Consider the following 27,235-nt stretch of genomic DNA (forward strand, 5'->3'; position numbering starts at 1 on the left):
AATGACGACAGCACAGTCCTCCCAATGCGGAGGCTCTGTGGATGGGTGCTGGCGACGCCGTGGAGCAAAACGTGCCCACCTCCCGTGTTGTGTGTCACACTGACAAACACGCTGAGAGAAAAGCGCTGTGCTGATTTCAGAAGCTTTGCACCGAAACCGCAGCAGGCGGCTCGCATTCCAACGCGTGCTTGAAGGCGCGCGTGCAGATGTTCGGGGTCGCTGGAGGTTTTCGAGGAATGAAAAGTGGACTAGCGGAGCTGCTGGCTCACTGAGGGCTGGGCTCTGACTGGCTGCATTGTTGCATGTTTCCTGGGATGGGATAATTTCCCTCATTCATCAAAGGATTTATTAACTCTTCTTTCTCCGTCTCGATGGTGCTTGAAGGGTGAGCGAAAACCGAGTTGTCAGCGCATTGCTGTTTTCATCACCACCGCGCGGAAGCCGTGTTGTTTTTCAGTGTTCGTTTCCCGCTATTCGTGTGTGTGTGTGTGTCTGTGTCAGCTAGAAATACACTGGTACACACTTCGCTGCGCACGTTTTTACAAGTCATTGATACACGTGTGTGTTTGTGTTGGGCGTGAAATGTCAGCAGAGAGATGGACGGCATCGGGTACACCATGCAGAAGAAGGCTGCGGAGCTGGAGCGGCTGGCCGAGGTGCTCGTCACCGGAGAACAGCTGAGGTAGGTCGGTCCGTCAGTTGACCCCCTCCCCCCCCACACACGCACGCACGCGCACACGTGTGTCTAAATGCAGGTCACACAGTTGAAGAAGCTGTGTGCATTTCACTCAAGGGCATCTGCAAACTGACCACCAACTCAATGTCTAAATCCTGTAAATTAAATCATTATTATCATTATTGTGTAACTAGTGTGTGTGTGTGTGTGTGTCACCCGGATCAGGAGGAACAATGATAGGTCATGATGCACTAACGGAGACCAGTGTATCTCTCCCTCACTGCTAACTGTCAATTTCATCTCCACAAAGGCCTCCACACATGCACAACCTGCCTTGTGCACACTGCTGCTCCTCACCTACACAACATGCACGTGTGTGTGTGTGTGTGTGTGTGTGTGTGTGTGTGTGTGTGTGTGTGTGTGTGTGTGTGTGTGTGTGTGTGTGAGAGACTGTCTACTTCTGTAGGAGGCTGTTTTTTAATTTGTTGTTATTGTTGCTCCAGTAATTCAGCGCACTTTAAGCTGAACAGCCAATGATCAACCTCCCAGTCCCTGTCCCGCCCATTTATATCCCATCTTTCCCCGGCGGTGTTGTTGACGTGCTGCACCTTTTTGACCCTGCGCCCGTAAAGAAGGGCCCCAAAACCCCGGTGGCGTTGCCTGGCTCATGCTCTTAGCAATGAATAGACGCTCAGTAGGTAAAGCATGGCACCAATGCCAGGAATTTCAGCCCCCCGCAACTGAACTGCGAGGGGAAAGTGCACCCCCACACAGAATTTTCCAGCTGGGCGGGATACACCGAGTTAAAGCTTTTTGCTGTTTTTGAAGGGGTCCGCGCTGTGACAGTGTTCCCTTCTTCAGAACGCCGAATATGAACACTTCCCATCACCTCAGGAGAGATTAATAGTTTGTCTGAATGTGCTCTTTAAGTGTTCCACTGCTTGCTGCCCGTTCCTGTTCTGCATTGTATACCGAGTGTGTTTGTGTGTCTGTGCAGTGTCTCTGGCACAGCTGTATACTGGAGCTGCCAGCTGGCAGTGTGGCGAGTGTCAGCGAACGATGGCTTGGCTTTCGCAGAGTCTTCTTCCTCTGAGGCGCTGGTGTTGTGGGGGAAAGGCTCCTGTTATTAGACATTCTAGTCTGTCTCTCTGCATCTTGTACAGTCTGAAAGTTGAGAGGGTTTTTAGTTGCGTCAGCAGCTAAAGCAGCGGCTCCGGGGACGGTTGTATCGTTGGTTCAAACCGAAATATCTAAAATAACTTGGATTGGATTACCGTGACATTTTGTACTCCCGTTCATGGTCCCAAGAGGATGAATGCGACTGACTTGCTGATCTGCTGTTGTTTCCTGTAGCGCAAAGCTGAGGTTGACGTTTCTGGTTTAGAGGGAACTTAACAACTATTGGATGGATTAACATGAAACTTCGTACGCAAGCTCATGTCCCCTCCAGATAAATCAGTTAAAAATATTTGTCCAATGCTTAAATCCATGTAAAACAATGAATTTCACAACCACTTCATCTTTTTTTGTGTGTATTGCTAATTAGAAGCTGTTAAATATCCCTAATCTCATATTTGGCTGGAGCTCCTCCCTGGGGTTTTGCCCCCTCTCCCTCAATAAACTTTGTCCTTTGGTTTGAATTGATATTTCAGACCAAATGGTGACACGAGTCGCTGAGAAAGAACAGAATGTGAAAGCCTTGCCTGTATAGAAGCAAGGGGTTTACCATACCTGTAGCTTTCTTGGATCATTTTATCTCAAGCTGGTGGGACATTTGTGGTTTAGTTCCTCGCACTGACAACGTTACGCTGGCTGTTTTGGAATATCTTACGCTGATTTGTGTCCCGTCACGCCGCCCGCTCCGCCCGTAGAACGCATCCGTCTCAGACGAAGGGCTGCAAAACAGACAAAAAGAAAAAAACCTGGACACCATGACACACGGACGCATGCGGCTGCTGGAGTGAGGCTGGTGACCAGTTCATAGCTGTGAATAGACCGTTTGTTGCACATGTCAGACTGCGACAGACAGGGAGGCTTTGTGAGACTCCGCATCATGCCGGGAGCCAGAAGCTCATTCAGAAACGCGCTATCCTGCCGTCGGCGTAATCCACCACAGCTTTAGGAAATGCACTGCAGGGAGCAACCGGCGCAGCATCAAGAACAGCCAGCGCAACATTTAGTAGTCCACCCGAACCGGCAGGATGGATCAATTACAGCGTAGGAGGAGATTATTACGATGCCAGACATCGGGGACGGGAAGTTCTACTGGACAGGCTCGGAACAAGCTGCCGCTGCTCATCCAGGGCGAAGCTGGCCAGCTGCACACAGTCGGCCACACAGGCCATGAGCTTGTCCACATGCAACACACTCACTCTATAAATCCCTGCAGATGGTTTTTTTTAATGAAGTTTGTTTAAAATATGTGCTAGGTTGGCAACTGTTGGTTGCTGAAATTTAAAATATCGTTCGTATTTAATTTAATTTTAGTATGCAAGGTACAAGGCAGTTGTCTTGGTTGTGATAATAAACGAGGCAGCTTCGGGCTGCTTGTTCTTCTGATTTCTCCCATTCAAATTTTTGTATCTGGCCCAACTGGAGAGAAATATCCCCTTGGCCATTAGTTTAATGGGGTTGGTGGGATGATTTCTCTGAATAAATTACGCCAGTTTATAAAATAAATTCATGGTTTGTGATACCTGAGCAGGCTGCTCTGGAAATCAGACATTTGACACCAATCAGCCCAAAAACAAAGAACAAACTAAGAGTTTTGGTTGAAAATTGTCAGTAATGCATTAAACATTTATCTTTGGCTTCTTATTCTGCCTGTTCTAAAATATTGTTTTATTTTACAGACGAAAATATAATATTCACTAAACATAGATCACTGAAAAAGCTACTCTCCCCTGTGAGAAGATAAAACGTTTGTTTCTACAGTCGTTACTATTATTTGCTTCTTGTCATTGCTTTCAAATGAAAAAAGTCTAAATCAAAAGTTTAGCATCTCAAAGAACTCTAAATCATTTTTTCCCCCCTCACTCTGTGTTTTGTTCGGTTCCCACCAGGCTGAGGCTCCACGAGGGGAAGTTGATCAAGGACCGGCGGCATCACCTGCGCACGTACCCAAACTGCTTCTTGGCAAAGGAGCTCATCGATTGGCTCATCGAACACAAGGAGGCCTCCGATCGAGACACGGCCATTAAGATCATGCAGAAGCTCTTAGACCAGAGCATCATCCACCACGGTAAAGCGCAGCTGTGTGTCTGTGTTTTAGTCTTAATGTAATGTACAGCTCCTACTTTTGTTGTGTTTCTCATGTTCAGTAATAGCAACGATCTCACGTCTCACATCTGTGTGTCTTAATTGACTGTCTGCTTAATACAACAACAACAACAACAGCATGTTCCAATTTAAACAATGCTATTTCTGTCTTCATCATGAACTACACCAACGCTCATTGGTCATATTTTCAACACTCATCCCTCTGTGCATGTGTGTGTGTGTGTGTGTGTTCTCAGTGTGTGACGAGCACCGTGATTTCAAAGACCTTAAGCTGTTTTACCGCTTCCGGAAAGACGACGGCACGTTCCCATTGGACAGTGAAGCCAAAGTCTTCATGCGGGGTCAGAGGATCTATGAGAAGTATGAACGCACTCACACACAAGCACTCGGCCGTAGAGCAGCTCTGAGAGGGATTATGGGGAAAATGGCAATTCCTGCATGTTTGTAATGGAATCAGAAAGTCCCCCACTTATTAGCGCTTGGTTCCTTTTCTCCGTTTTTGGCCCGTCGCTTTGAACAAACGTCTCATATTCATATGAGTTTTCTTGTCACAGTTAGAAGATCAGCGCCTCTGTTTTACTTGTGCTATACGAATGCCATAATAGTCAGCAGCGGTTTACAGTAACTTATTTTAGCATTAAGACTGGAACAGGTGCTCAGAACATTTCTCGGCTCGGACTATTTTTCAGGCGTATTCTGTTTCTTTTTGACGAAGCAAAGTCATTTAACTGGGATGCACTGATACAAATACGGATTGTAGATATGTTGTTCTCAACGGCATGATTTAGTGTGTCCGATTGGTTGCCTCCATTCATGTTAAGAAAATCCGTTTTGCTGATTTCATTAGATCAGCGTGTATTGTATGAACTGGTTTTTGACCTCAATAAGAGTTATTGGAAATATCTTAGCTCAAAGCATTGGCTGGATTTAAAGGCCAGTGGAAACCACTAAGGATGCTGTTGTTGTTGTTGTTATCAGCTTTCTACCCGCGATGCAAGTGTTCCAATACTGATGAGACTAATGGTTTCTATAGTAACCTCAAAGTCCCCCTGTGTGCGTCCTTCCCTCCGTGGCATCTCTACCGGTTCGGATTCACTCAAATACTGACACTGACATACTCTAAACACACCTAAACATTGTTTTTTTTTTTTCATAACACACACACACACCAATGCGCACACACACCATTTGACTCCTCTTCCTTGTCCCACGCATACTGCCCACCCTTTGCCACATGATTAAACAATATTTCAATGCCTCTCTAAACACATACACAGCAACACTGTTATTAACACAGACCTATTAAAAAAAAACACCTTTTTTGACCAAATGCACATAGATACACACACACACACACACACACACAAAGCGGTTGCATAAGAGGAAGAAATAGTCTAAAGGGGGACATCTGTCGTTTCAACTCTCAAAGCTATGTGTTTATGTAATCACTATGGTGCTGGAGACACACACACACACACCACAAGCTGGCTGTGGCGGTTGCTTGCGTCCAAACTAGACTTCACGATTACATTTATTGCACGTTTTGAGGCAAACCTTGTGTGTAATATTGGTATATTTTTTTAACAGTAACATATAAAGCAATTTTTACACATAATTGCACTCACGGTGTTCCCCTTTTTGTTTTTCCCGAGTTATTACACTTTTTATTATGGGTGGGCCATTTTCAGCGCTGAGGCCAAAACAGAGGCCAGTCTCCAATAGGTCGGTTTTCCACTTTGAAATGTGGGGCATTCATGCCTCTCTCAAGATGAACAAAAGAATTTTGGCATTACTGCTACTTTTCTTCTGCCACCATCATTAGGTAGGATTGCTTTTATTATTTTGTTGTGAGGAAATACCTGCTAAAGCATTTTCTTCAACTGTACTTTTAGGGAGAATTAACATATGCTAACGGGCGTGTAAACCGTGTTCCCCATGTTCAAATAGGCCTTGCCTAAACCATTCACTTCTATCTTTTCCATCGGAAAGATAAACACCACTCTGCAAACACACATGGATAAATGGTTCCGTCAAATGTTAAATCAGCATACACAAACCAATAAACTAAAAGAACACATTTCAAACCGTTGGCCTGACAGCATTTCCTATGTTACGGGCTCAGTCCGAGGGGACAATGGTTAACTGAACCTTCTAAAACCTCTTTTTCCTTGTTTTAAAATCTCCCACCTTGTCAGAAGCCAACTTCTATGTTCCCTTTCTGATTAATTTAAAATGGAAATATTATTGTAAAGGAATCGAGCAATAAACTGAGGAAAACGGGTCCACCAAAGTAACTTTAGGCACAGAGAGCTTCACTATATCATCACAAGTTCAGATGCAATCTCTGCAGGTACTCTCCTCTCGTCGTGTGCACACGTTTCTACTTTATGTCTGTGCTTCAGCATTAGCTGCATATCTAATGTCACACAACACTGCTTACCTGCCCCATCGGTCTTTTTCAAAACGCCTCAGTTTAGACTCTCATTGCCGAAAGCACCACAGTCCCATTTATTCTGAAAATTGGTCAGCCTTTACCACTGGTTTATTTTGAGTTCAACAATATAAAGTAAGAAGATGTCTGTCTCGCTGATCGGCTTATAAGTTATAAGTAACACAAAGCAGTTAATTATTAATTAGCAGTTAATTACATCAGCTGCTCTTTGCTTGAGAGGAGATCCTTGTGTTCCCACATGACTGATAACTGGTAGAATGTCTTAGACTATTACAGTAAATCAAGGTTAATAGCAACGGAAGTTTTACCGTCAAGACATTTGAACATTTAGCGTTTCAACTATGTTAGATTAGTAATATTAACCTCTACTGAAAGTCCCTAAAAGTACATATAGCAATGTTATCTTATATTTGTTGTTCCACACGGCCGCTGCGGCGAGCCTTTGGAAACTGCCACCACGATTAAGTACAAATAAAACAGCTTTGACATAATTGCATTAAAACTGATTGTATGAGGATGTGTTTACCAAAACAATCTGCTAAATTTGTTATGTGGGAAACGGCAACACATGCGTCCCCTTATTTTCCGTATAAGGATTTTGGGGGAAGGTAAAGCATTGTTCGCCAAAATACTACAAAATTATTATATTGCAGTATTTTGGCAAACGGCCAAAAATGGCAAACAATAAACAGAATTCTAAAAACACATCAGGCATATTTTTAAAACGTTGGCCTGCTTTTGACCTGACCTTATACAGTATATTACCTCCACATATCATTTAAATTACAGTTTCTTTTCTGTTTTTAGAAGTTCTTAAAGATTCATCTTGGCCCCTCTATCATAAAATATGAGAGCAGGTAAAAGCCTGCTGGTTCGACAGAAGCCTCTCAGTCAGCATCACTCCAGCTGAGTCCGGTATGCTCATCAGGAGCATACACATCTGGGTCCCGGCAGCTCGTCTCGTCCCCCTTTAGGTTCTCATGAACATTTGTATAACTGTATGTGCAGTCTGACAGCGTCTTGCATACCTTTCAACAGAGAATCGGAGGCTGTCGTTCAAAGCGATGTGCTAACTTTGAGTACAGTACTTTGAGGCTAACGTTACACGATCCGTTGACTTGTTTCAATGGATTAAATGGCACTGTATGCACAGCCACGGCTCTCCAATTATTTCAACCTTTGTGTTATGAAGTTGGTTTCTAATGTGGGCAGTTGCCTCACAAAATCTCCTATTCTATCAGCATGTAAAAAAACAAATGTGTTCTTTAGTGTTTTGACTTTACATGAGTGAAGGGCTGTAACAGTAATTTTCTCAAATGGATTTTAAACTGCAACCCAGGGTTGAACTTTGACGTGCACAGTATCCCGCTGGGACCAAGTTAAGTGGCAATCTAATTCACCCCCCGGAATCATCAGTCTTAGTTGCATGAGCCTCAGTGGGACGATGGTCCCATACAAGCAGAAATAACTTCAATGTTTCTGTACTGCTTTCCACAAACCGCCCCTAATTTAGATTTCATTATGTTTAATTATACATTTAGCTTCATTAAAGGGGAAGCTGTTTATCCTGGGTGTTGGAGTTTTTGGACTAATAATGTTCAACCCAGACCCAGCAGCTTGTTGGCTTAGCTTAGCATAATGACTACAAACAACCAGCTAGCTAGAAACTGGGCTCCGTGTATCAGCCCCCTTTTTAAGCTAACTTAAAGTTGTTTTTTCAAGCTATGAACTCCCCCCCCATTACGAGGGGACGACGGGTTCTTCTCTCCAGTCTGGGCCTTTCTAAATAGCTCAGTGGTTGTTAAAGTTTCCTTTTGTTGAGTCGCAGGCCTTTGACTATAAAGTGGTGCAGAGCGGACGTATTTTTGCAGGCGGTTCAGTACAATACTCGTCTCTTTTCTGCTACTCCCCACAAATGAACACCACTATTTGGGGTTTTAAAAGGTGAAGGCAACAGGAGCAAAAAGCTAACATCAGGTTGTAAGTTAACTACACCACATGGACTTGTTCAAACATGTGGGAATAACAAATGAATAACGAAGATGTGGCAAGTTTAGTATCTCTGTCATTGATGGTTAACTTTGTTACAAGCACTTGTCTTGACATGTACAGGTGTGTCACAGAAAGCATATTGTTCCTTATAACCACCGCTGGCTCATTTATACTGTGTGAAAGTATGTGGGTGTAAATGTAGGTTTGATTTAGTGGAGAGTCTGGAATGCTACTCCGTGTACTTGTTAAACTTTTTGTTTCTTACTCCCAATAATCCCTATTTTTACTTAATATTGAACACATCTCTTGAATACAAATGTTCTATTCTATAAATGTTGGAGCATTTTGTTCCATTAGATTAGTTTGTGCTGTGTGTCACACTGCTACAGTACATGAGCCCTGCCGGCTGTTGCTATGGAGACATCCACCAAAGCAGCAGAATAAATACTGTAGCATATTCATATTTATTTTCCTGATGCAGTCAAGAGAACTTTAATTTATACGGATGCATACTTTAACTGTCCCAGTTGACATACCTGCGCTTTGGATACCAATGTTTAATTGATAAGCTGATGTCTCAATAAGTGAAAGTGTATATTTAATCGTTGTTTCATGCAGGCGTGACTTAAACATTGCCGACTTTGTAAAACGCAATGTATCAAATGAATGCATATACATAAATGTACTAAATTGCTATATTTATTAAAGGCATCCGATACCCGATCCAGCTCCAGAGTCTTTATCTGACCAATATCAGTATCAATGCATCTCTGTTGCTTGAATTGCTAATTTGATTCAAATTCCGAAACCAGTAGTTTCAAATTGCAGAATTTTAAACAGAACTTTGCCCCCCCCTCCCCCACAGGTTGATGAACGCAGAAAACAACTTGTTACAAACCAGAGAGGAGGACAACGGGTCATTTGAGCGCGCGCTGGTGGGCGCTGAGTTCATCGACTGGCTGCTGCAGGAGGGCGAGATCGCAGACCGGGAGGAGGCGGAGCGGCTGGGACGGAGGCTTCTAGAACATGGCATCATCCAGCACGGTGAGGAAGAAGAGAGAACTATTTCAATGGCTCCCACTTTTAAGCAACACCTGTATCATCGGATTAGCGTACACAACGTTTAATTTAATCTAAACCTTTAATCTCAACATTTGTTTTGAGTGTCACACAGTCTCAGTGCAGGTCCCCAAATCGACAGCTTAATGATCTGTTAATGACACTTGGTGACCTTAAAGCCAGGAGCTCCTGGATGGAGTTCCTTCTCTCTGCATGATCTCCATGCAAGACCTCAGCTATTTAGTTTTTTGGTGACTCATTCTTCTGTCCTGGCTCTTGTACTTAAAGGAACTCACAGTATGATTACTTCACTATCTGCACACTTAAACACAATGTTTTTACTCTTAAAGTAAATGCAAAACACTCGATTAGATCACGACTCTTTGCTGTCTTTGCTCTGAAATGGTGGAACGAGCTCTCTGAAGACAGGACCGCAGAGAGCCTTCACATCAACTAAAGACACACCTCTTCAGACTCTACCTCGACTAAATTTACCTCGACTAATTTAAGCGCTACAAATTGTAGCGCTTAAATTGTACTTGTAACGTCACTCATCTATAGGAAATTGTAAATTGGCTTATTTGAGGAAATTGCACTTTCTTGTTTCTTGTTCTTCTGAGTTTGTATCCCTATGGTTGAATGCACTTATTGTACGTCGCTTTGGATAAAAGCGTCAGCTAAATGACATGTAATGTAAAGGTCCTTGGAAAATACTAAAGGGCAGTTCAATTTGGACGCTTGGCAGTTTAACACAGAGGAGAATCATCTGCCCGTTTTGCCATCACAGATATCTAGAACCTGGATTACAGTTGTGCTTTTCTATTGGAAAACACGCAGGAAAAGACTTCTATTGGCTGGTATTGTATTTAATAGCCACCGATCAAGCTGTGGTGAGCTGACGCGACACTGCTGAGGAAACCACGTCTAATTTCTCTCGAGATGTTTTATCTCGATTTCCCTGCGTCTCCACGTGGGAGCGACTGAGACGCAGGTAAAAACCTCAAGTGAGGAAAATGCAGATGCAATTAAAAGACTCGAGATGAACCTCTTTTCTCTTCTGCTTGACATCAGGCTCAGGCTCTACGTTCAAGTAGGTCGAGTTACTTTGTTTGTGTTTGATAAACACAAAATGAAATTTGACTTAAACTTCCCAGTCAGCGAGAGCTCAGCCGGTTGGACCAGTCTTATCTACCAATATGGGGATCAAGTTTTATGTGAGTTTTTTTTTTTTTTTTTTTCAGTTCATAGTCTGAGGCTTAGACGATGATCAGTGGTGGAACTCTGGGCCATAAGTGAGAATACTAACTTCATAGTTCTGTAAGCTAATCAATGTTGAGCTAATTTTAGCTACTTATAAAAAGTTATTGTTATGATGTCAATATAATCCCATTTATTAATCCGACCATTTAAAGGTTACTAGTACATGCAAACTGCAGGACAGGGAGACGAAGATAGTTCAGTTTACTCAGTATTCAGGCAGGGTCAAAACCGAGAGATCAGTCACTCAGGCAAACAAATCCCAGAAGGGGCAGACACGGTCTCGCAACAGGCAGACCGGCTGCAGGAACTTGGATAACGCTGGGGAGCTTCGCAATAACCCACAAAACAAGTGCGAGTGGACGGATATAAAGCGCGCGGGAATGAGCTGCCGATGAGATGGACGTGGGACACCAGGTGAGGAGAACGAGTGATTTCATGGGGCAGGGGGGCAGCAACTGGAATGACGGGAGTGTCAGGGGGAAGCAAGCAGGCCGGAACAAAACATCTAAAAAGAAGTGGAATTTGTGCATTTTATTAAGAAACGGCACAATGTAAGAAAATGTATATTAAAAACACTCTACTGCCTCAGCAGCTAGGGAGAAAAATAAAGTGTAAATAAGGTGGTATCAGATAAATGTAGTGAAGCAAAAAGTCAATGTTCTCCTGTGAAAAGTAGCATAACGTGGACATACTTAAGTACTTTAAACTTCCCAGCACTGAGATTTGGTACCAGAATGACAACCAAAAAATCTTTAAATCCGTACTTTTTGTGAAAAGGTTCATCTTTAATAAACCTTGATCATCAATATTCAACAAAAAGAGCCATTATAAAACTGCTCCACACAGGTTTTATGGCTTAGTGCATATTTTGAACTGTGCGTCATTACTCCACTAGTTTACTGGGTGAGTCTGAGGAGAGTGTTTTTTTTTTTCCTCATTAAATTTAGCAGAGCAACCTGCATGTGTAATCAAAATACGTTTTCTCCCACTGGCTCGTTAAAGCAATGCGGTTAAAGGCATAATTATTCAAATGCTTCAGTCAACTGTTCGGTACAGGCTATAAAATAGTTGACGTCTTCTCCCTGATAAGGTATTTTGAACTAGAAGTCAGTGCACAGCGACGCAGGTTGACTTGTGTGCACGTTCGTATTGGGTCTTGGACCTTGGATTCTACAGTGAGCGCACAGCTCTTTACACGTGAGATCGTCATTAGCAGTGATTGTAGGAGGAGGTCAGGTCACCACACGACATGACGTCTGGTTTTAAGCCGTGGTCTTGGGTGTGGAGTACAGGCCGCGTGACTTCACAAGGAAAACAGCATCATAAAAAAAGCACCTCCTTGAGTTCATGTTATGCTGTTATCAGCTTTCTGTTGGCCGCGTAGTGTCATCGTCCCTGTTCAAATAACCTCTCCAGCGTGCACAAATTGCACTTTCATATCACCATCTGCCCTGTCGTTACAGTAGACGGTTATTCAAACTAAGTTATGTGTAATTATAATGTGTTTACAGACCCTTAGTTCCCATTAGAAACACATTCCAAACGTGTTGAAATAGAGATCTAAGATTAGAGATATCTAATCTACTTTCTCTCTGCCGTGCCGGCGCAGAGGTCATTCTCTCATTCATTCACTCACAATCAGGCACATCTGGATGGATCCAGCCCGTTTTGCTTGGTGGTTATTGTCTTCTGAGGGACAATGCGCTTCTGATCAGCTGAGAGGAGTTGGCTTTTCAATAGACCTTAAAGTATAAAGTAAAAATGAGAATTCAGATGCTGTAAGCAAATAAATCACATGTAATAACTTTTAGACTTATACGGACACAATTTCAACATGATTTCAATGTTGCAATATTTCCTTTCAATTAATCTGAGTGAGAACAGCAACACACTCCTCTGAAGCCTATTCAATAGTGTGTGTTTTTCTTTTGTCACATATATAATAGAAGGATTTTCATAGGTTGACAAAAGCATCACAAGCACAAGGGACATGTGTACTAAGCACATGTGTGTATAAACCTTTCTCCAATATGTGCCTTCTATTGCCATATACTTTATTTACCATGAACACATATTACAAAAGGGTATGTGTTCATAGTAAATAAGAAAGTAATGAGAAAATATATAAATAAAACTGCACTCTTCAGACAAAACTATAGAGGACTACATGAGATAGTCATTTTTTTATTTCCTGGGGAAGTGTGTATGTTTGATTGCTTATCTGTATAAATGAGCCAAAAGTGACAAGTTTGAATGCAGTTTAAGGGGAACTTACCCAACAAATGCAGTTAAAGATTGACCTGCTTGTCCTGTGATGTATTGCATTTTTGTTTTTCTAGCCTATAACTTTGAAAAACAAGATGTATAAGTAGCGGGAAAAAAATAGAAATGGGGAAAAAAAAACTAATAACCATTTAAAGAGAAAAACATCAAAACAGATCCAACCCATTTTGGTCGATTTATCTGCTTCACATTGAGGACTTTTAACTGTGTCTCATTCTGCTCTTAATATTTTATTTATGTTTAAAAAATATTACACATTGTTGGTTATTAAAATAATTTGACATGAATCTTAATAGCTAGCATTTAAAGAGAAAGACCTGTTAATGTCTTTACTCTTCCTCTTAAACGAAACAAATGTATTCTCTCAATGTCCCCTTTTCTTTCTCACCAGTAACCAATAGGAACCACTTTGTTGACGGGCCCCTCCTCTACCAATTCAGGATGAATTTCCGGCGGCGACGGCGGCTGATCGAACTTCTTCACGAGCGCAGCCGCAGCATCCCGGAGAGTCACGACAGTCCTTTCTGTCTCCGCAAACAGAACTCTGATGGAGGAAACACCAGCTTCCTCTCAGGTACACACTGTCCCTTTTTAAGTGTTGTAATTTAATACGACTACGTACGTCAACATTGGTTTCGGTCAACACAGAGAAACTGAGGCTACCTGTTCTTCAGTTCTACCCTGACAGAAGAAGTAAAAGGCTTTTGGTTGGGATCGATACTTTTCATGCAGTTGACTGATCTTCAGGTCGAAAGGCCAAGTTAATAACCCGTCGATTTGATTTCGGTCTCTTTGTGTCTTGTGTCTCAGTGAGTCCCACTAAAGAGATCAAGGTGGTGGCCGGAGTTCGGCGGAGCAGCTTGAGCAGCAGCTGTGGCAGCAGCGGTTATTACAGCAGCAGTCCTACGCTCAGCAGCAGCCCTCCTGTGCTCTGCAACCCCAAGTCTGGTGAGATGACATGGACACACACACACACACACACACACACACCTGCATTTTAAGGGCTTCACTCTTGATCTCTAGTCAAGAAATACTAAAGGTTTTCAACTCTAGTTTTTCATGTACACAGAGAATGTAAGGTCATAAAGAAAGACCCGTAAAAGTCATGTAAAACGTGTTGTTGTGTGCACAACATCTGCAACCAAGCCAACCACAAGTTGTGTTCCTGTTTCTTTCCTAACGCTTGCAGGCCAACTCCTCATGAATGTGAAAGGGGAAAGGTTTATGGTTCATACAAGATCCTGGGTAGAGCTTGCTGATCTTAACTTATTGCTTAAATGGGGTGTTGAGACACCAGACACACCAGTGTTCTCTAGTAAGTGTAGAAGTACAACAAATTACACACAAACTACTAATTACTTCAAACCCTCCTGCCATTCATTACAAAACAAACCTTACATTTTTCTTTTTTTGGACTTAAAATGAAGAGAAATGTTAAATGACTGTGTGTTAAGGTCAGAGAAAGAGAGGTACGTCCTAATCAATGAAGATGAAATGCCTTCGAGCTTTGTGCGTGTGTATGTGTGTGTTTGTGTGTGTGTGTTTTTTACTTAGTGTCTTTAAATACTGTGAGATTCCTTTTGATGTGTCCAATCAATGCAGTGTCCTTGACAGAGTCTCTTTGTAGCACCAGAGTGCCTCCGACACGGGCGCTCATTACTCGCCGTGCACAGTACACGCCGTGCACAGTACACGCCGTGCACAGTACTCGCCGTGCACAGTACACGCCGTGCACAGTACACGCCGTGCACAATACACGCCGTGCACAGTACACAGGAAAAGGAAGGCACTCACAAACAAAAAATCCCCCTCTGCCTCAAATAAACCTTCAATAAAAAGATGTGGCATTAAAGAGCGATTGTCCTGTAGGTATCAGATCAGGGTTTCCACAGAGAGATTATGGAAATGTCTTGAACAAGAGGATAAAAATGTCTCTCTTCACTTCCTCGGTTTTATCAGATTAGATTAGAAGTGCTACATAGACCGCAAGAGATTTAAAAAATACACACATACAGAACAGCGTGCACACGCCTCTGGCAACCTGAGGGATTTGCTGTCGGGTTTGTGTGGAAGAATTAAATAATAGTATTCAGTCATTTTAGCACTTTCAACGGGTTTCTTCAGTCTGTGTGAAATAATACACAATTAATTTTGTTGTGCGTTAAGTTGGTTCTGGTTATTAAAAAAAGTCTAGCAATTTTACAAAATATTAAATCCTTCTGTTTTATACTGCAGCCGCCCACAGCACTACACAAGTCTTCGTCTTTCATTCATCACACCAGTAAAACATGATCTTCAGTGATGTCGCAACCAGTGAACCATGGAAACCAGTATTTACCTAAAGTGACCCATGTTAACAATTGCTAAGGAACAGGGCACACACACAGAGAAATATAAATCCTGAAGTAGCAAAGTTGACTAAATGACAACATTAAATAACGTGCGTCATTCATACTAATGGAATGAATATAACATTTAATGTTGGCGTCTGTGGAGACACAAAGCCCAGTTAAATCCGTCGTAGGGCCAAGTTGAATTGAGCAACAGTTGGGGGAAGTTGGAGGAGGGGAGCTGTAATATTTTAGGAAGCCTGCAGGCTCTGTTGGCATGTGACTGACATTATCCCTTTTGACACACTTATTAGCCAACAATATTATCTGTGTTTGTGTGTGTGTGTGTGTGTGTGTGTGTGTGTGTGTGTGTGTGTGTGTGTGTGTGTGTGTGTGTGTGTGTGTGTGTGTGTGTGTGTGTGTGTGTGTGTGTGTGTGTGATGTTCATGCTTGGTGGAGTACGTATTTGGCTGTGACTGAATCTCACGGTTGATCTTTGTGTGTTTCTCTCAACAGTTCTAAAAAGACAAGTGAGCCCAGAGGAGCTGCAGTCACCAGGAGGACCTTTTGTTAAGAAGACATTCACAGTAGGACCCAACTTTAACAAATACTACTTCAGCCTGGATGTCACACATTCCCTCTCGCACACACTTCGCCTCCAGGTCACGTGAAAGTGCAGGAAGCTCTCGCACGTGTCTCAGATCAGTTTGATTGTCACGAAGGAAAAATAAAGAAAAAACCAAACATACAGTTTGTCAATTCCGATAGGGAAGTTTGTTTGTTGTTTGCAAGTTTACAAAAATTCAAATTATACTTGGGACACAAATGTAAATGTTTGTTCTTAACCTTTAGGGAACAGTATAAGAGGAAGAGAGCTGAACCCCAGCGGTCCACCAACTGTATGGCTTCACTTAAATACAAACAGTGTGCCGAATCATTTCAACATCTCGCCTCTTCTCGCTGTTCCTCAGATCGTAGGTGATGCTGTGGGCTGGGGCTTTGTGGTGCGAGGAAGCAAACCCTGTCACATTCAGGCTGTGGACCCTGGTGGACCTGCAGCAGCTGCTGGCATGAAGGTAAGGACCGAAGAGAGGAAAAGTCCTAAAAAGCACTGCGAGCTCCAAAAGGAGAAGAAGATGTTACCATGTGGAGAGTATATCATATCATCAATTCTTTGCACAGTGTTATTTATTTAAATTGGTTTGTTAAGTCGCACAAGCCCACAGTGAGGATGAAGGTCCAGATGTTAGCGGAGATGCGCTATACGAGAAGGATAAGTGACGAGAGAGGAAAAAGGGGGAAACGGGTTAATGGTGGCTGCGCTGGCATGAGAGTGTGTGAGCTGAGTGGCAGCAAGGAATCTTGGGAATGCAAAGCATGGCGACTTAAACCACAACGTGGACAGAAGAGGAGTGAATAAAAAAATAAAAAACACCAGGAAGAGGAGCAGAAAAAGGGAAGCATGTAGTTACCGAGCACTTTGTTGTTGTTGACTTTGTTTTAAAAAGTAGACGTTTTTATTAATCCTTGCTAATGCCCAGTGGACACTTAACATGTTTCCTCGTGCTTAGAGTATTAATTTATATTCATATTGTACAGCCCAAAATAACCACTTTGCCTCAGAGGACCATCAGAACGGTACACATACGACATCCTGTGTGCCGGGACCCTCACTCTGCTACAGCAGTGTTTTTGAAAAGGACATTCAATTCTTCAGTCCAAACCAAAATGCTGCAAAGCGGCTGTTTTTCTCCGGCGAAGGCGAAGGTGTCAACTCAGGGTGACATCAGCACGAAGCTGAAGAGCGTGAAGGATGCGGAAGGAGTAAAGAATTAGCACTGACAGAGGAAACCGTCAGTATTTTCACTTCTGCCTTCTGTTACTCTTAACCAGTCATATTTTATCACCATGGAAACGCGGGTCATGGCCCACTGAGTGTAGACTGATTGGAGGCCCACTGTGAGGACGTCATTCTTCATTTTCACACCAAGTTTCAAGCTTTGTGGGGTTTTCTTTATTTATTAAATGTAAAAGGTATCATCTTTTTGTGCCGAGGGCAAAAAAACAGAAAGCCACAATATTGGGTGAGAAATATGATCTTGCACTGCTAGTGTGCCGCTGTGGGAGCCACATGGCCACACGTTTATTTATTAGGAGTTCGTTTCTAGGAGGTGTAATCCTCTTCTACTTCACCGGAGTAGTTTTATTGATGTGCAATTGTTGAGCAGCAACAGAATCCAGCTCAGGGAACGCAGTGCTGTGAGGAGATGAACTTCCAGACCTCAGTGGATAAAAGCACACGCTTCTATCCACCTCACACAGGAGCACACGTTAGCATCGTCCCGACCACAATGGATCTGAGCACTTATGTTACTAATGCACTTTTATAAAGCAGCAGCAGCAGCAGCATGGTGCGTGTTTTCCTCGCAGTGTGCGCCGGCTGTGCCCCATGTGACATGTTTGTACACCGTCACGTGTGTGTACTGAACAGCATGTTCTCTATCACAAGCTCAGATGAATCGGACACTGTCGCATTTTGAAATCTTTAAATATCCGAATACTACGTGTCACACGATTAAAATAACATTAAGCCTTGAGCATAGTGACTACTGTGAAGTGTGTGAAGACACAGTTATCAGCTGAGACGCGCACGAAACGACCCTCTGAAAGGAAAACGGTTCAACAGTTTGGGAAAAACTTTTATATGCCTGTTCTTGCAAATCCAGAGACCCTGGATTCCTGCAGCCCCCGTGAGATTGCCAGGCAACCAGAAGACTAAAGTGTTGACTAGTGAGCTATTAAAAACACACCGTGTGGAATAATCCTGATTTAACCCCATAATTGGTTCCCCCAAATATATGTTCCGATTCAGGCCAGATTGCCTTTGATTTGAAGTTTAGTTTGAGGGAGGTCATTTTGCTTTATGATGGGCCAAATTAGCATCGGGCAATTGGTTGGATCGGGATCTTAGTTCAAGAAAATACTCAAAAGAAGAAGTTTCTCAACCTGTGTGTGGTTTCAACTTGTTGGTCATTGGGTCTCTGGTTTTCTGATTCCTCGAGGGACATAAAGGCAAACATGGCCTCAGGTCCTCATCTGTAGTATTTCGGTAAAGAGGGACTATTCTTCAGATGTTATTGCTGCAGAAATATCTCAGCGAGGCCTCCTACGTGTTGATTATTCTCTCTCTCCTCAATATGCTGGTTTATGACTTTTGGGTCCAGCTGGGCCCTCAGCCAAGACCGACTGCCGCGCAGCCTGAAAGGAGAGGAGTAGCAGTGGGGGAGAAAGAGGGGGAGGTGTTTGAGTCGGAAAAAAACGTGAAGACATTTGAAGGAAAGGCTGAACAGATAAAAAGAAATATATGCTGCACAAGTCTAGATATGCTTACAGTGAGTCTACAGCAAAATAATTAACAGTCTACGCTGTTCTTCACTATCGCATTTTCAATCTCTCTTTTCCCGTAAGCCTGTTGTTATCTTCCCTGAAACATTCATCAAGTCCACAGAAACCTGTAGCAGCAATCTCTTTGGAAAAAAAGAGAGTAACCTGTATGTCACATTAGATTATGCAAGTCAGGGTTTAAATAGCTGCGCCTTGTAAATGGCCCCATGAAACTCCTCCATAACAGTTTTTCTTCCACCGTCAGTCAGCCGTCTGCACTTTGTTGGTTTACAGCCAATATAGATATCGCAGTGATTTACGTGCTCTTGTTCTCGTTGACGTGCCTCAAACTCGCGTCTTGCAGAGCTTTTGGACGGCTTTAGCTTTAGCAGTGGGCAGAAACGGCAGCATCATGTTGCAAGAACAGCAGCCAGAAGGCACCTCAGAAAGCCAGCCGCATTTCCATCAGTACCGTCGAGTTGTAACTGTGGTTCAATGGCGATAAGTGACTCCGGAGAGCTTTAAGCCTGGCTGTCATGTTGTATCTGGTGTTGTTTTATATCAGGTAATAATGTCAATGATTTACATCTTGCTCTTTACTGTTGGAGCTTTGAACATGTTGCCATTTTTGCTTTTGTCTTACTGATTCGTGGTGCGACTGCTGATGTTCTTTGGCTTTTTTAAACTGCGCTGCGAGTTGACAAATGTCTGTTGCGCCTAAATGTTTGGAGCTTGATCTCTGTAGCGATCAACAGCGTGGCTCATTCAATGAGTTTGGGGGCCCCGGGGCAAAACTGACCCAAAACTGGTCGGGACCTCCTTTTGATATGTATATACAGTAGTTTGACATTTTGGAAATGCGTATTTACATTTTCGGTTGATGCCACTCTCTTACTCTTACTCTTTTCACACTGTTTTTTATTTTGTTGGGATGAAACTAACATAGGTGGAGATTTTTACTGTTGGAATGAATCGTGTAGCTTTTTCCACCTGTTTCCAGTCCCAGTCCTAGTTTAACGTCAGAGTAGGACAGACAAGAGATTGAAATCCTCTCTCTGAAGTATTTGCAAGAAATGTCATTACAGCTCATCACAGGTCCTTGTTATTTCAGTTGGTATGCACAAACAACAAAAATGTCAATGGAAGCCAAATTCACTCCTGCAGCATAGATAAAAATGTTGACTATAACATTGACAAGTATTTCAGTTCTGGTTTCTCAGGTTTCTCACGTTCAAAAGTCTCACGTATCTCATTCTAAACACTGTTGATGTGGTCTTGGCTCCCTTGAAAAAGATCTCATTTAGACAAAAAAATAAATAAATAAATAAATGAATAAAATAAAAAAAAAAATATATATATATATATATATATATATGTACATTAAACATGTCCACATCCTGTTACCTTGAGAGCGTCATAGCCAAAGCGTCCATTAACTCGCTCCTCTTTGTGCCTCTCTTCTCAAGGTGTGTCACTTTGTGGTGTCGGTGAACGGACGGAACGTCCTCGCCCAGGACTACCGCGCCGTCAGCAACCTGATCCTGACCGGACCCAGGACAATAGTCATGGAGGTGATGGAGGAGGCGTAGGTTTGAGTGGAGGCGCGTCAGAAGAATGAGTAATGCAGTAATAACATGGGGACTAGAAGGTTCACGGCTTGAACCTCAAAACCACAGAGCGACGTGGAAAACTCTAAATACAACTCGCGCTCTTCCTGTTTCAATAACGTTTGGACAAGGTGGAGGACTGCGAAACAAACACGTCGAGTAAATCCTTCAGCTTGCAGGCTGCGCTTTACTTTTTTTCTTTGGATTTATAAATATATGTACGTTCTCACTTTTACACACGGTACAAACGCTCTCAGTCCCCAAACTTGTTACGTGTGGAAAAAGGAACACCCACGTTCCCTGTTTTTGTTTGAGTTTAAAACCAGAACTGTTCCACGATTCTGTCGCTGACCATGAGAAGGGTCTAAAGGCCAAAGGATGAACAAGCAGAATCCGAAAGAAAAAGGAAGATTGTTTGTTACTGACATAGTCGGTGACCTCTCCCCTAGTTCGACTCGAACCATGAACGTAAGCCCCCTGATGGCTCGACACTGTCCCCTGCTGGCAGCGAGGGAGCATTCATGCAACCTGTGAATTACAGGGGTGGGTTCAGGGTGTTTGGGCAACATTCTGTTAAATAGAAAAAACCCCTCAAATTTCTACCCTTGTTGTGTGAAAGACATTTATGAATAAATTGATGCCTAGGTAGATTTAGGTGTAGCTGCTAGGAATGTTATAAAACGTGTGTGTGACATTACATGCACAGTGTATATAGGACAGTTCCAAAATACTTAACGCACAAGTAAACTGCGACTGGTCTTTATCAGATTAAACCTCATAAACCACATTAATGAGAACATGTCAGAGACTTTATACACTTTTTCTAAAGAATAAATCTTACTTATAACATGTTTATTATTTTTAAAGATATATGTTTAAAAAGAATAGGCACTTAAAGAGCAGATATTTTATGTTGAGATGTTGTCAACTTTAAAATATTATCAAAGATGTGTTGTGTCTATTGACAGAAAACAACAGAAGTGCCAAATACATACTTAACTACACTTGGAGTTGTGTGCTGCCAACCAGATTTAATTTGGAAACTTAAAATATTTTCTCGTAGCAAATAGATTTAGTTAAAAATGTTAATGTATGTTGAATTAATGGATAGGATTATCATTGGAGCACTTGACCTAATAAGCATTTGCTTAGAATTTGAATATGTATACGCTTATATACATGCTTATTCTGTATGGAAGCACAGATTCTAGACATATCTTGTTAATATACTAGAATGTCAGCTGCAACTCGGCACAGATAATCGTTTCTTCATTATTGTTTGGTTGAAATTACCTTTAAAAAGGTTAGCTGGATTTATGAAGGCTTAACATTTCTATAAGTAGATTAGTACCTCATTAGCTTCCAAAACATCAACAGAGTTTAAAGCGTGTCGAAAGACATGGCCACCAAGGTCGAGCACGGGTTGTAACGCGCAAGTTGCTCCTACAGTAAGTGTCTGTAATCTGTGTTTAACTCGGGTCAACACTCATTCCTATACCTTTACAGGCTTTGCCCCTAAGAGCATCCTGGCAGCCATGCGCTGTCATAAAGATTCATGGCTTTCCCGTAAATTGACTCGTCTCTCATGAAGCTCCTTTCTAGTCCTCCGACTACTCAAAGCGCTTTACGCTGCATGTCGCAATTCACCCAATTACACATCAAGGGTTTGTCCTGCTTAAACGATGTGATGTGCGAGCCTCAAATTGTGATGATAATTTGAAATCTTTCAGCACAGTCGGGGGCCTTCCTGCCTTTATATCGTGTGGAATTTACAGCTTGTGTGTTTTCTGCTTGTGGACATTAGTGCCATGTTGACACCCTGCACCCAATAGCAACAACTCTAAGAGGGCGAAGCCTATTCAATACCAAATATAAATACTCAAAATGCTATAAATATAGGCGTAGCCCTCCAAGCTGTTGGCCCCTCTGGTTCCACATACACCAACTTAAGAAATAATGCTTTGAATTAGGAGCAGGAATATGTGGCAGGTGCGGATGTCAGACTGGCCGTGCAGAGCACGAGGGCTGCTACTCAAAACGCCTACAAAACAACGAACATTACTTGTTTCTTTCAGACAAAACAACATTGCCTGCTTAATTTAATTCGTAGGTAGTTTCGTCCCGAAGAGAAGTTGTTACTAAATGCAAAACCAGTAAACCTTTTCTATTCAATATGAACATACAATCAGGACATTTGCCAATCAGAAGAATGAACACACAGGGAACTGCCTGCAAGTCTCTGCAGTTATTCCTTCAGGAGGCCTCATTTGCTGTTGCTCAATGTATTTGGATGTTGTATACAGTGAAATGCATGACTGTTGTAAATCTGTGCTTATGTACCATTGCCTCCAAATCCGAACCGATTCCTCGGTATTTGACTTGTAGGAGTTCGCTGACTAATCACGTCAGATGTAAAGTAACCTACTTTGGAGAATGCTCTATTTTTAGGACAGCGATAAAAGAACAACAGTTTCTCAGCTGTATAAATAAGAAGTTTATATAATTACAATATCATTTTACAGACATTGGAGATTTTCTTTCTGGTTAATACACATTTATTACTGTTTGTGCTAGTTGCTGATCGCAAAACTGTTCTCTCAATTTGTCGGATGATGCCATACAATATTCTATGTTAAGGGGCTTCATCTGAAGGTCTTAGATATTTTGTTTTGAGTTTGCCGTGTTTAGAGAAGGTACAATCTCAGACACAGAGATTTTGAAAGTTCTTTAATACTAATTTTTCCACACAGCCAATCAGCGTAACAGAAATCACTTCTTTTGCAGACATTAGTAATTCTTCTCTGTAGAATTATTATTATTCATTAAAAGCTGATATCTGCTTATTGGTCTGCTTAGGTTTTAGAAATCGTTGAGGTTGTGATTCTAAAAAAGGAGATTGAAATGTTCATTTGTTCTGGAGGGAGTAGTGTGGTCAGGAGTCGGCTGAAATGGGTTCACTCTTCAACAGTAAGCCCGAAAAACATTTGCCTCATTTTGTTGCTAATCCCAGTTGGTGGTCATCTGTTCCCAGATCTGTTCATCTGTGACCTTTTGTAAAAGCGCTCATGTAACAGGTTGTCGTGCCGCAGTTCTGTTGACAATCAGTATTTTATGGAACAGGTTTCAAAAGCAATGGTGTGAGGGGATTAATTTCCTTCTACATTGTGCTGTTTTCAGTTTTATACTTAAGCTTTGATGGTTTGTTTACCCGCTTAATTAAAGGGATTATTCTGCTTTATGTTGACCGTATGAGGCCAGAGCGAGGGCCCCAAAATGTGTTGATTTTCTCCGCTACCGGAGATTTGATGTTCCTACGACAATATAAGCTCACACAGTACCACGGACTGTTTCTGATAAGGCCGCTTTAAGCTAATTATGATGTGCTGATGTATTAAACAGTTGATTAAACGTTTAATAAACAAGCTGATTCTACAGTGAACATCTGGTATCATTTTTAGGCTGTTGGAAGTCTTTTAGGTGCTACAGTTTAGTCCCGTCAGGCATGTTTTTTGTTTATTATTTTAGGTGTGTATTAGAAATGAAGCGGACCTCTACTAGACCTGTAACATAGAGTCACATTATGTTATGACGTCTTCCAATTCTGCGAGGTCACCAGATTCAAGACAAAAGAAGGATCTTTTTTTTACCGTCTACTTTTACTTCTTCGGTTCTAAACAAATCTGAAAAGGGAAGAGCGGATAAAGAACTCATTGACTCGATTTAAGAGGCCGTAATGGAAATCTGAGATGAGAAACAATGAGATTACAAACTGCTGTGTTGTCACTGACCACAAAATGAACATGTTATTGACTCTGTTAATGTACGTGTCGATTCCCCTGCTGGGTCGGTCAAAAGTGGAACATGGCGGCTCGCTTACTTTTTAAATGCACTAACCAAACGCGACCAGCAGGATGTGCTACAATACTGTACATGTCTTTCCTCTGAGCCTTTCCACACCTCAACCAGTAGCGTCTTCTGTGGACAACTTTATATGTATCAGCACGCGCCACAGAGCCGTGTGACTGGTCCTCAGGAATAAACCAATGCGCCTCTCCTCTCCAGTAACAGAAGCCCAACTGAGATTGTTATTCTTAATAACCTGTCAAAGTTTTTCATCCGGTCTATTATTCTCTGCTCTAATCTCATTATTTCTTTTTTTCTGGTCATATTTATATATTAACAATACTCTTTGGTGAGCTGCAAAGAAATGTATTAATGTCACACAAAACAGTTTTGGCATTTCCTAGTGACACACTACTTTGGAGGCACCCGTGTCTCCCTCTATTCCACTCCCTCTCTTTTACACCATTTATTCCTCAAGGAAGACTGACAGATGCACTAACTAGAAAAGGCCTTATCACATGTTGCCATTGCCACCTTTCATGCACCTATCCGTCTGTTCATTGCATTCGCACGCCCATTGATTAGCTCAGCAATCAACCTCCATCTATTTGTCTGTGTGTGTGTTTCTGCTCAATAAACAGTGATACACACGCAGGATATTAGAAACTGTTGCGCGCACACGGAGCGACAGCCTGCTGGATGGATGATACTGAACTGATAAGAAATGTGTTTATTTAACGAAATAAGTGCAAAGCAGCAAACCTTATCGTGTAGGTTGTCCGTGTTAGAATGAATGTGTGGCAGATAGTAATGATCCTTTTGGAGCAGAGGTGTAGTGAATCGCTCTTTTAATGGGCCTTGAGATGGTTATTTTAATACGTAAAGAATCACAGTCACGCTGCAGAACTGTAGTTGTCCAAATCTAACACCGCGAAAGAAGCCTTCCAAGTAGCAAATAAAAGATCACATAAAGACTTGTAAAAGCCCGGTTGGTCCAATTCAAGCCAACAAGCCAAGCTCAAGTAATTAATACCCATGGGAAAAAAATGATTTCGCAAAAGTGACGAGAGCCAAAATAAGAGCGTTAAGAAGACATATGAGGTGCATTGAAAGGAGAAAAAAAGTCACCCTAAAAATATAAAAGACGTTTTTAATTTCCTGTCTTGGCATTCTTAGTAGTAAAGTCTCCAGTCTTTTCAATCACACACAATTATCTTAATGCTGGGTTATATTAAATATGTGGTTTCAGGGTATTTTTATATTTTGCATATCATTTTGTTTTTTAATTTAGCACATTCCATTATGGTAAACCAAATAATGTAATATCAGAGAATGAAATTAAATTACCTGGAACAAATTCGTCTTCTAAGTTTAATTAGCTTTTTGACACGATATGTGCAAATAATGTATGTATGGCTACTGCTTTGATCAAATAAAGGTTATCAATGGTAGCACGTGTGGGAAATATTGAGCTTTTAGACTATTCTCCACGGAAGAGAAGCATAGAAAAGATATGTGCTCCTGAAGAAGAAGAATGTGTCGTGGCCGAATGCCTTTGAGGCACGATTATAGTGTTTTCCTGCAGACTGTCTCTCTTCCTCTACTTCCCTCCCCACAGGCAAGAGCTCAGGACAAGTCACAGCTAGCAGAAATGTTAGCAGCTAGACAAATGCTTATTGCACTGTGCCCTTTTGGTAGGAAACTACCTCTTTTCAACGGCCATTTCCTTTGCAAAAATTATTTGACCCATTAAATGGGGGGGACAGGAAATCACAACTCCATGTGGTGTACTGGGACGCCTTTCTGCACGCCCTGGTGAGAAGGTGCAAGAGTCAGAGAATACTAATTCACAGTTCTTTTTTAAGCCCTTTACCAAGATGGTCGGTATGGCTTGTCGAACCAATGTTCACATCGAGTAGATTAATGGATTTAACACCCCCTCAGGACTGAATATACAAGAACAAGACTAATGCCAAGAGCTGTGCTTCGAAAAAAGTAACAATGGTAAAAACACAGCACAGTTTTCACCTTGTTCACCTTATTAGTTATTAGTACATTCACAAACTAAAGTTGAAGAAATATCATCAGCCATTTCATGGCAATGTGCATTAATGGATGTTGAGATATTTAGTCTGGACTAAAGTGGTGGACCGACCGACCAAATCTATTGTATAGCAGTATATCATCTACAAAAAATCACGTCCATTCCACAACGAAGCAGTTGAGCGACGGACATTACGAGCTGCCCGTTAGCTGTCGGCCTGGTACCAGATGACGAGGAGGCAAATAACTGTGACTAGTCGGACTAATCAGTAGGCTGCGGTCACTTCAGCCAGATGCTGCCCTCATATTAACCCCATGCTTGTTATTAACACGGGTTGTCTGTGTGTGTGTGTGTGTGTGTGTGTGTGTGTGTCTGCCCCAACGTTTGTGTGCAAGTGTGTTTACAATAACTTGTATGTGTCAACTCTACTTGAACTTGACCAGGTCTTTTGATTGAGTTTGTAAGACGAACAAACCGTGTTTTTTTTTTTTTTTTGCTGGTTGAAATGCAGCTCATTTTGTGTGTGTGTGTGTGTGTGTGCCTCAGGTTATTGCTTCCTTTTAAAGAGTGGAGGCCGTGGGCCTGTTTATGTGTGTGAGCAAAACGTGTCTGAGGTTTTTATTTAAATATAATATTAAGTTTGTTTGCAGGTTTATCGCTGTGTGTGTGTGTGTTTGTTTATGGGTGTGTGCTCAAATGTCGGACTCAATAAATAGAATCCAATCAAAAAATGAAAATCCCTTTATTGAATGTTGCAGCTTCTGAATTGCACGAGCTTGCAGTGGTTTTCTTTCACATTTGTGAAGACACGCAACCTTTTCTTAATAACAGTAATCTCTGAGGAGAGCATTTGCTGTTGCTCTAACTTTTAATGATTGATACTTTGATACTCCTATTTATCTTGTACCCATTTCAAGCTCAAACATGTGGCTGTATGAGGGAATACAGGAGGATTAAGTGGTTTGGTCATTTTACTATTGCAATGTGTTCATCTACTGAAACATTGATTGTCTTATAATTTCTAGA

General features: G+C 42.0%; 1 protein-coding gene across 2 annotated transcripts; it reads left to right on the forward strand.

The window, feature by feature from the left end:
- deptor (DEP domain containing MTOR-interacting protein) lies at positions 1 to 23,761 on the forward strand. Of its 2 annotated transcripts, none has more exons than XM_040165353.2 (10): positions 1 to 385; positions 590 to 682; positions 3,739 to 3,917; positions 4,192 to 4,315; positions 9,265 to 9,443; positions 13,393 to 13,575; positions 13,812 to 13,949; positions 15,848 to 15,918; positions 16,303 to 16,407; positions 20,182 to 23,761. In XM_040165353.2, exons 1-10 carry the CDS (start codon positions 372 to 374, stop codon positions 20,302 to 20,304), a joined length of 1,209 nt encoding a protein of 402 aa, XP_040021287.1. In that variant the 5' UTR covers positions 1 to 371; the 3' UTR covers positions 20,305 to 23,761. The 2 variants fall into 2 exon arrangements, with proteins under 2 accessions (XP_040021287.1, XP_040021289.1); XM_040165355.2 differs by having other exon boundaries at positions 593 to 682.
- Positions 23,762 to 27,235: the final 3,474 nt, after the last annotated feature.

Source organism: Gasterosteus aculeatus, chromosome 20 (genome assembly GCF_964276395.1).
Source record: "Gasterosteus aculeatus chromosome 20, fGasAcu3.hap1.1, whole genome shotgun sequence".
NCBI lineage: Eukaryota > Metazoa > Chordata > Actinopteri > Perciformes > Gasterosteidae > Gasterosteus > Gasterosteus aculeatus.

What these genes read in the sequence shown, in the direction of transcription:
- deptor (XM_040165353.2), top strand. An exon ending in ACATGGCATCATCCAGCACG is followed by an intron (nt 9,444 to 13,392) that starts GTGAGGAAGAAG and finishes CTTTCTCACCAG; the next exon opens with TAACCAATAGGAACCACTTT. An exon ending in CAGCAGCTGCTGGCATGAAG is followed by an intron (nt 16,408 to 20,181) that starts GTAAGGACCGAA and finishes TCTCTTCTCAAG; the next exon opens with GTGTGTCACTTTGTGGTGTC.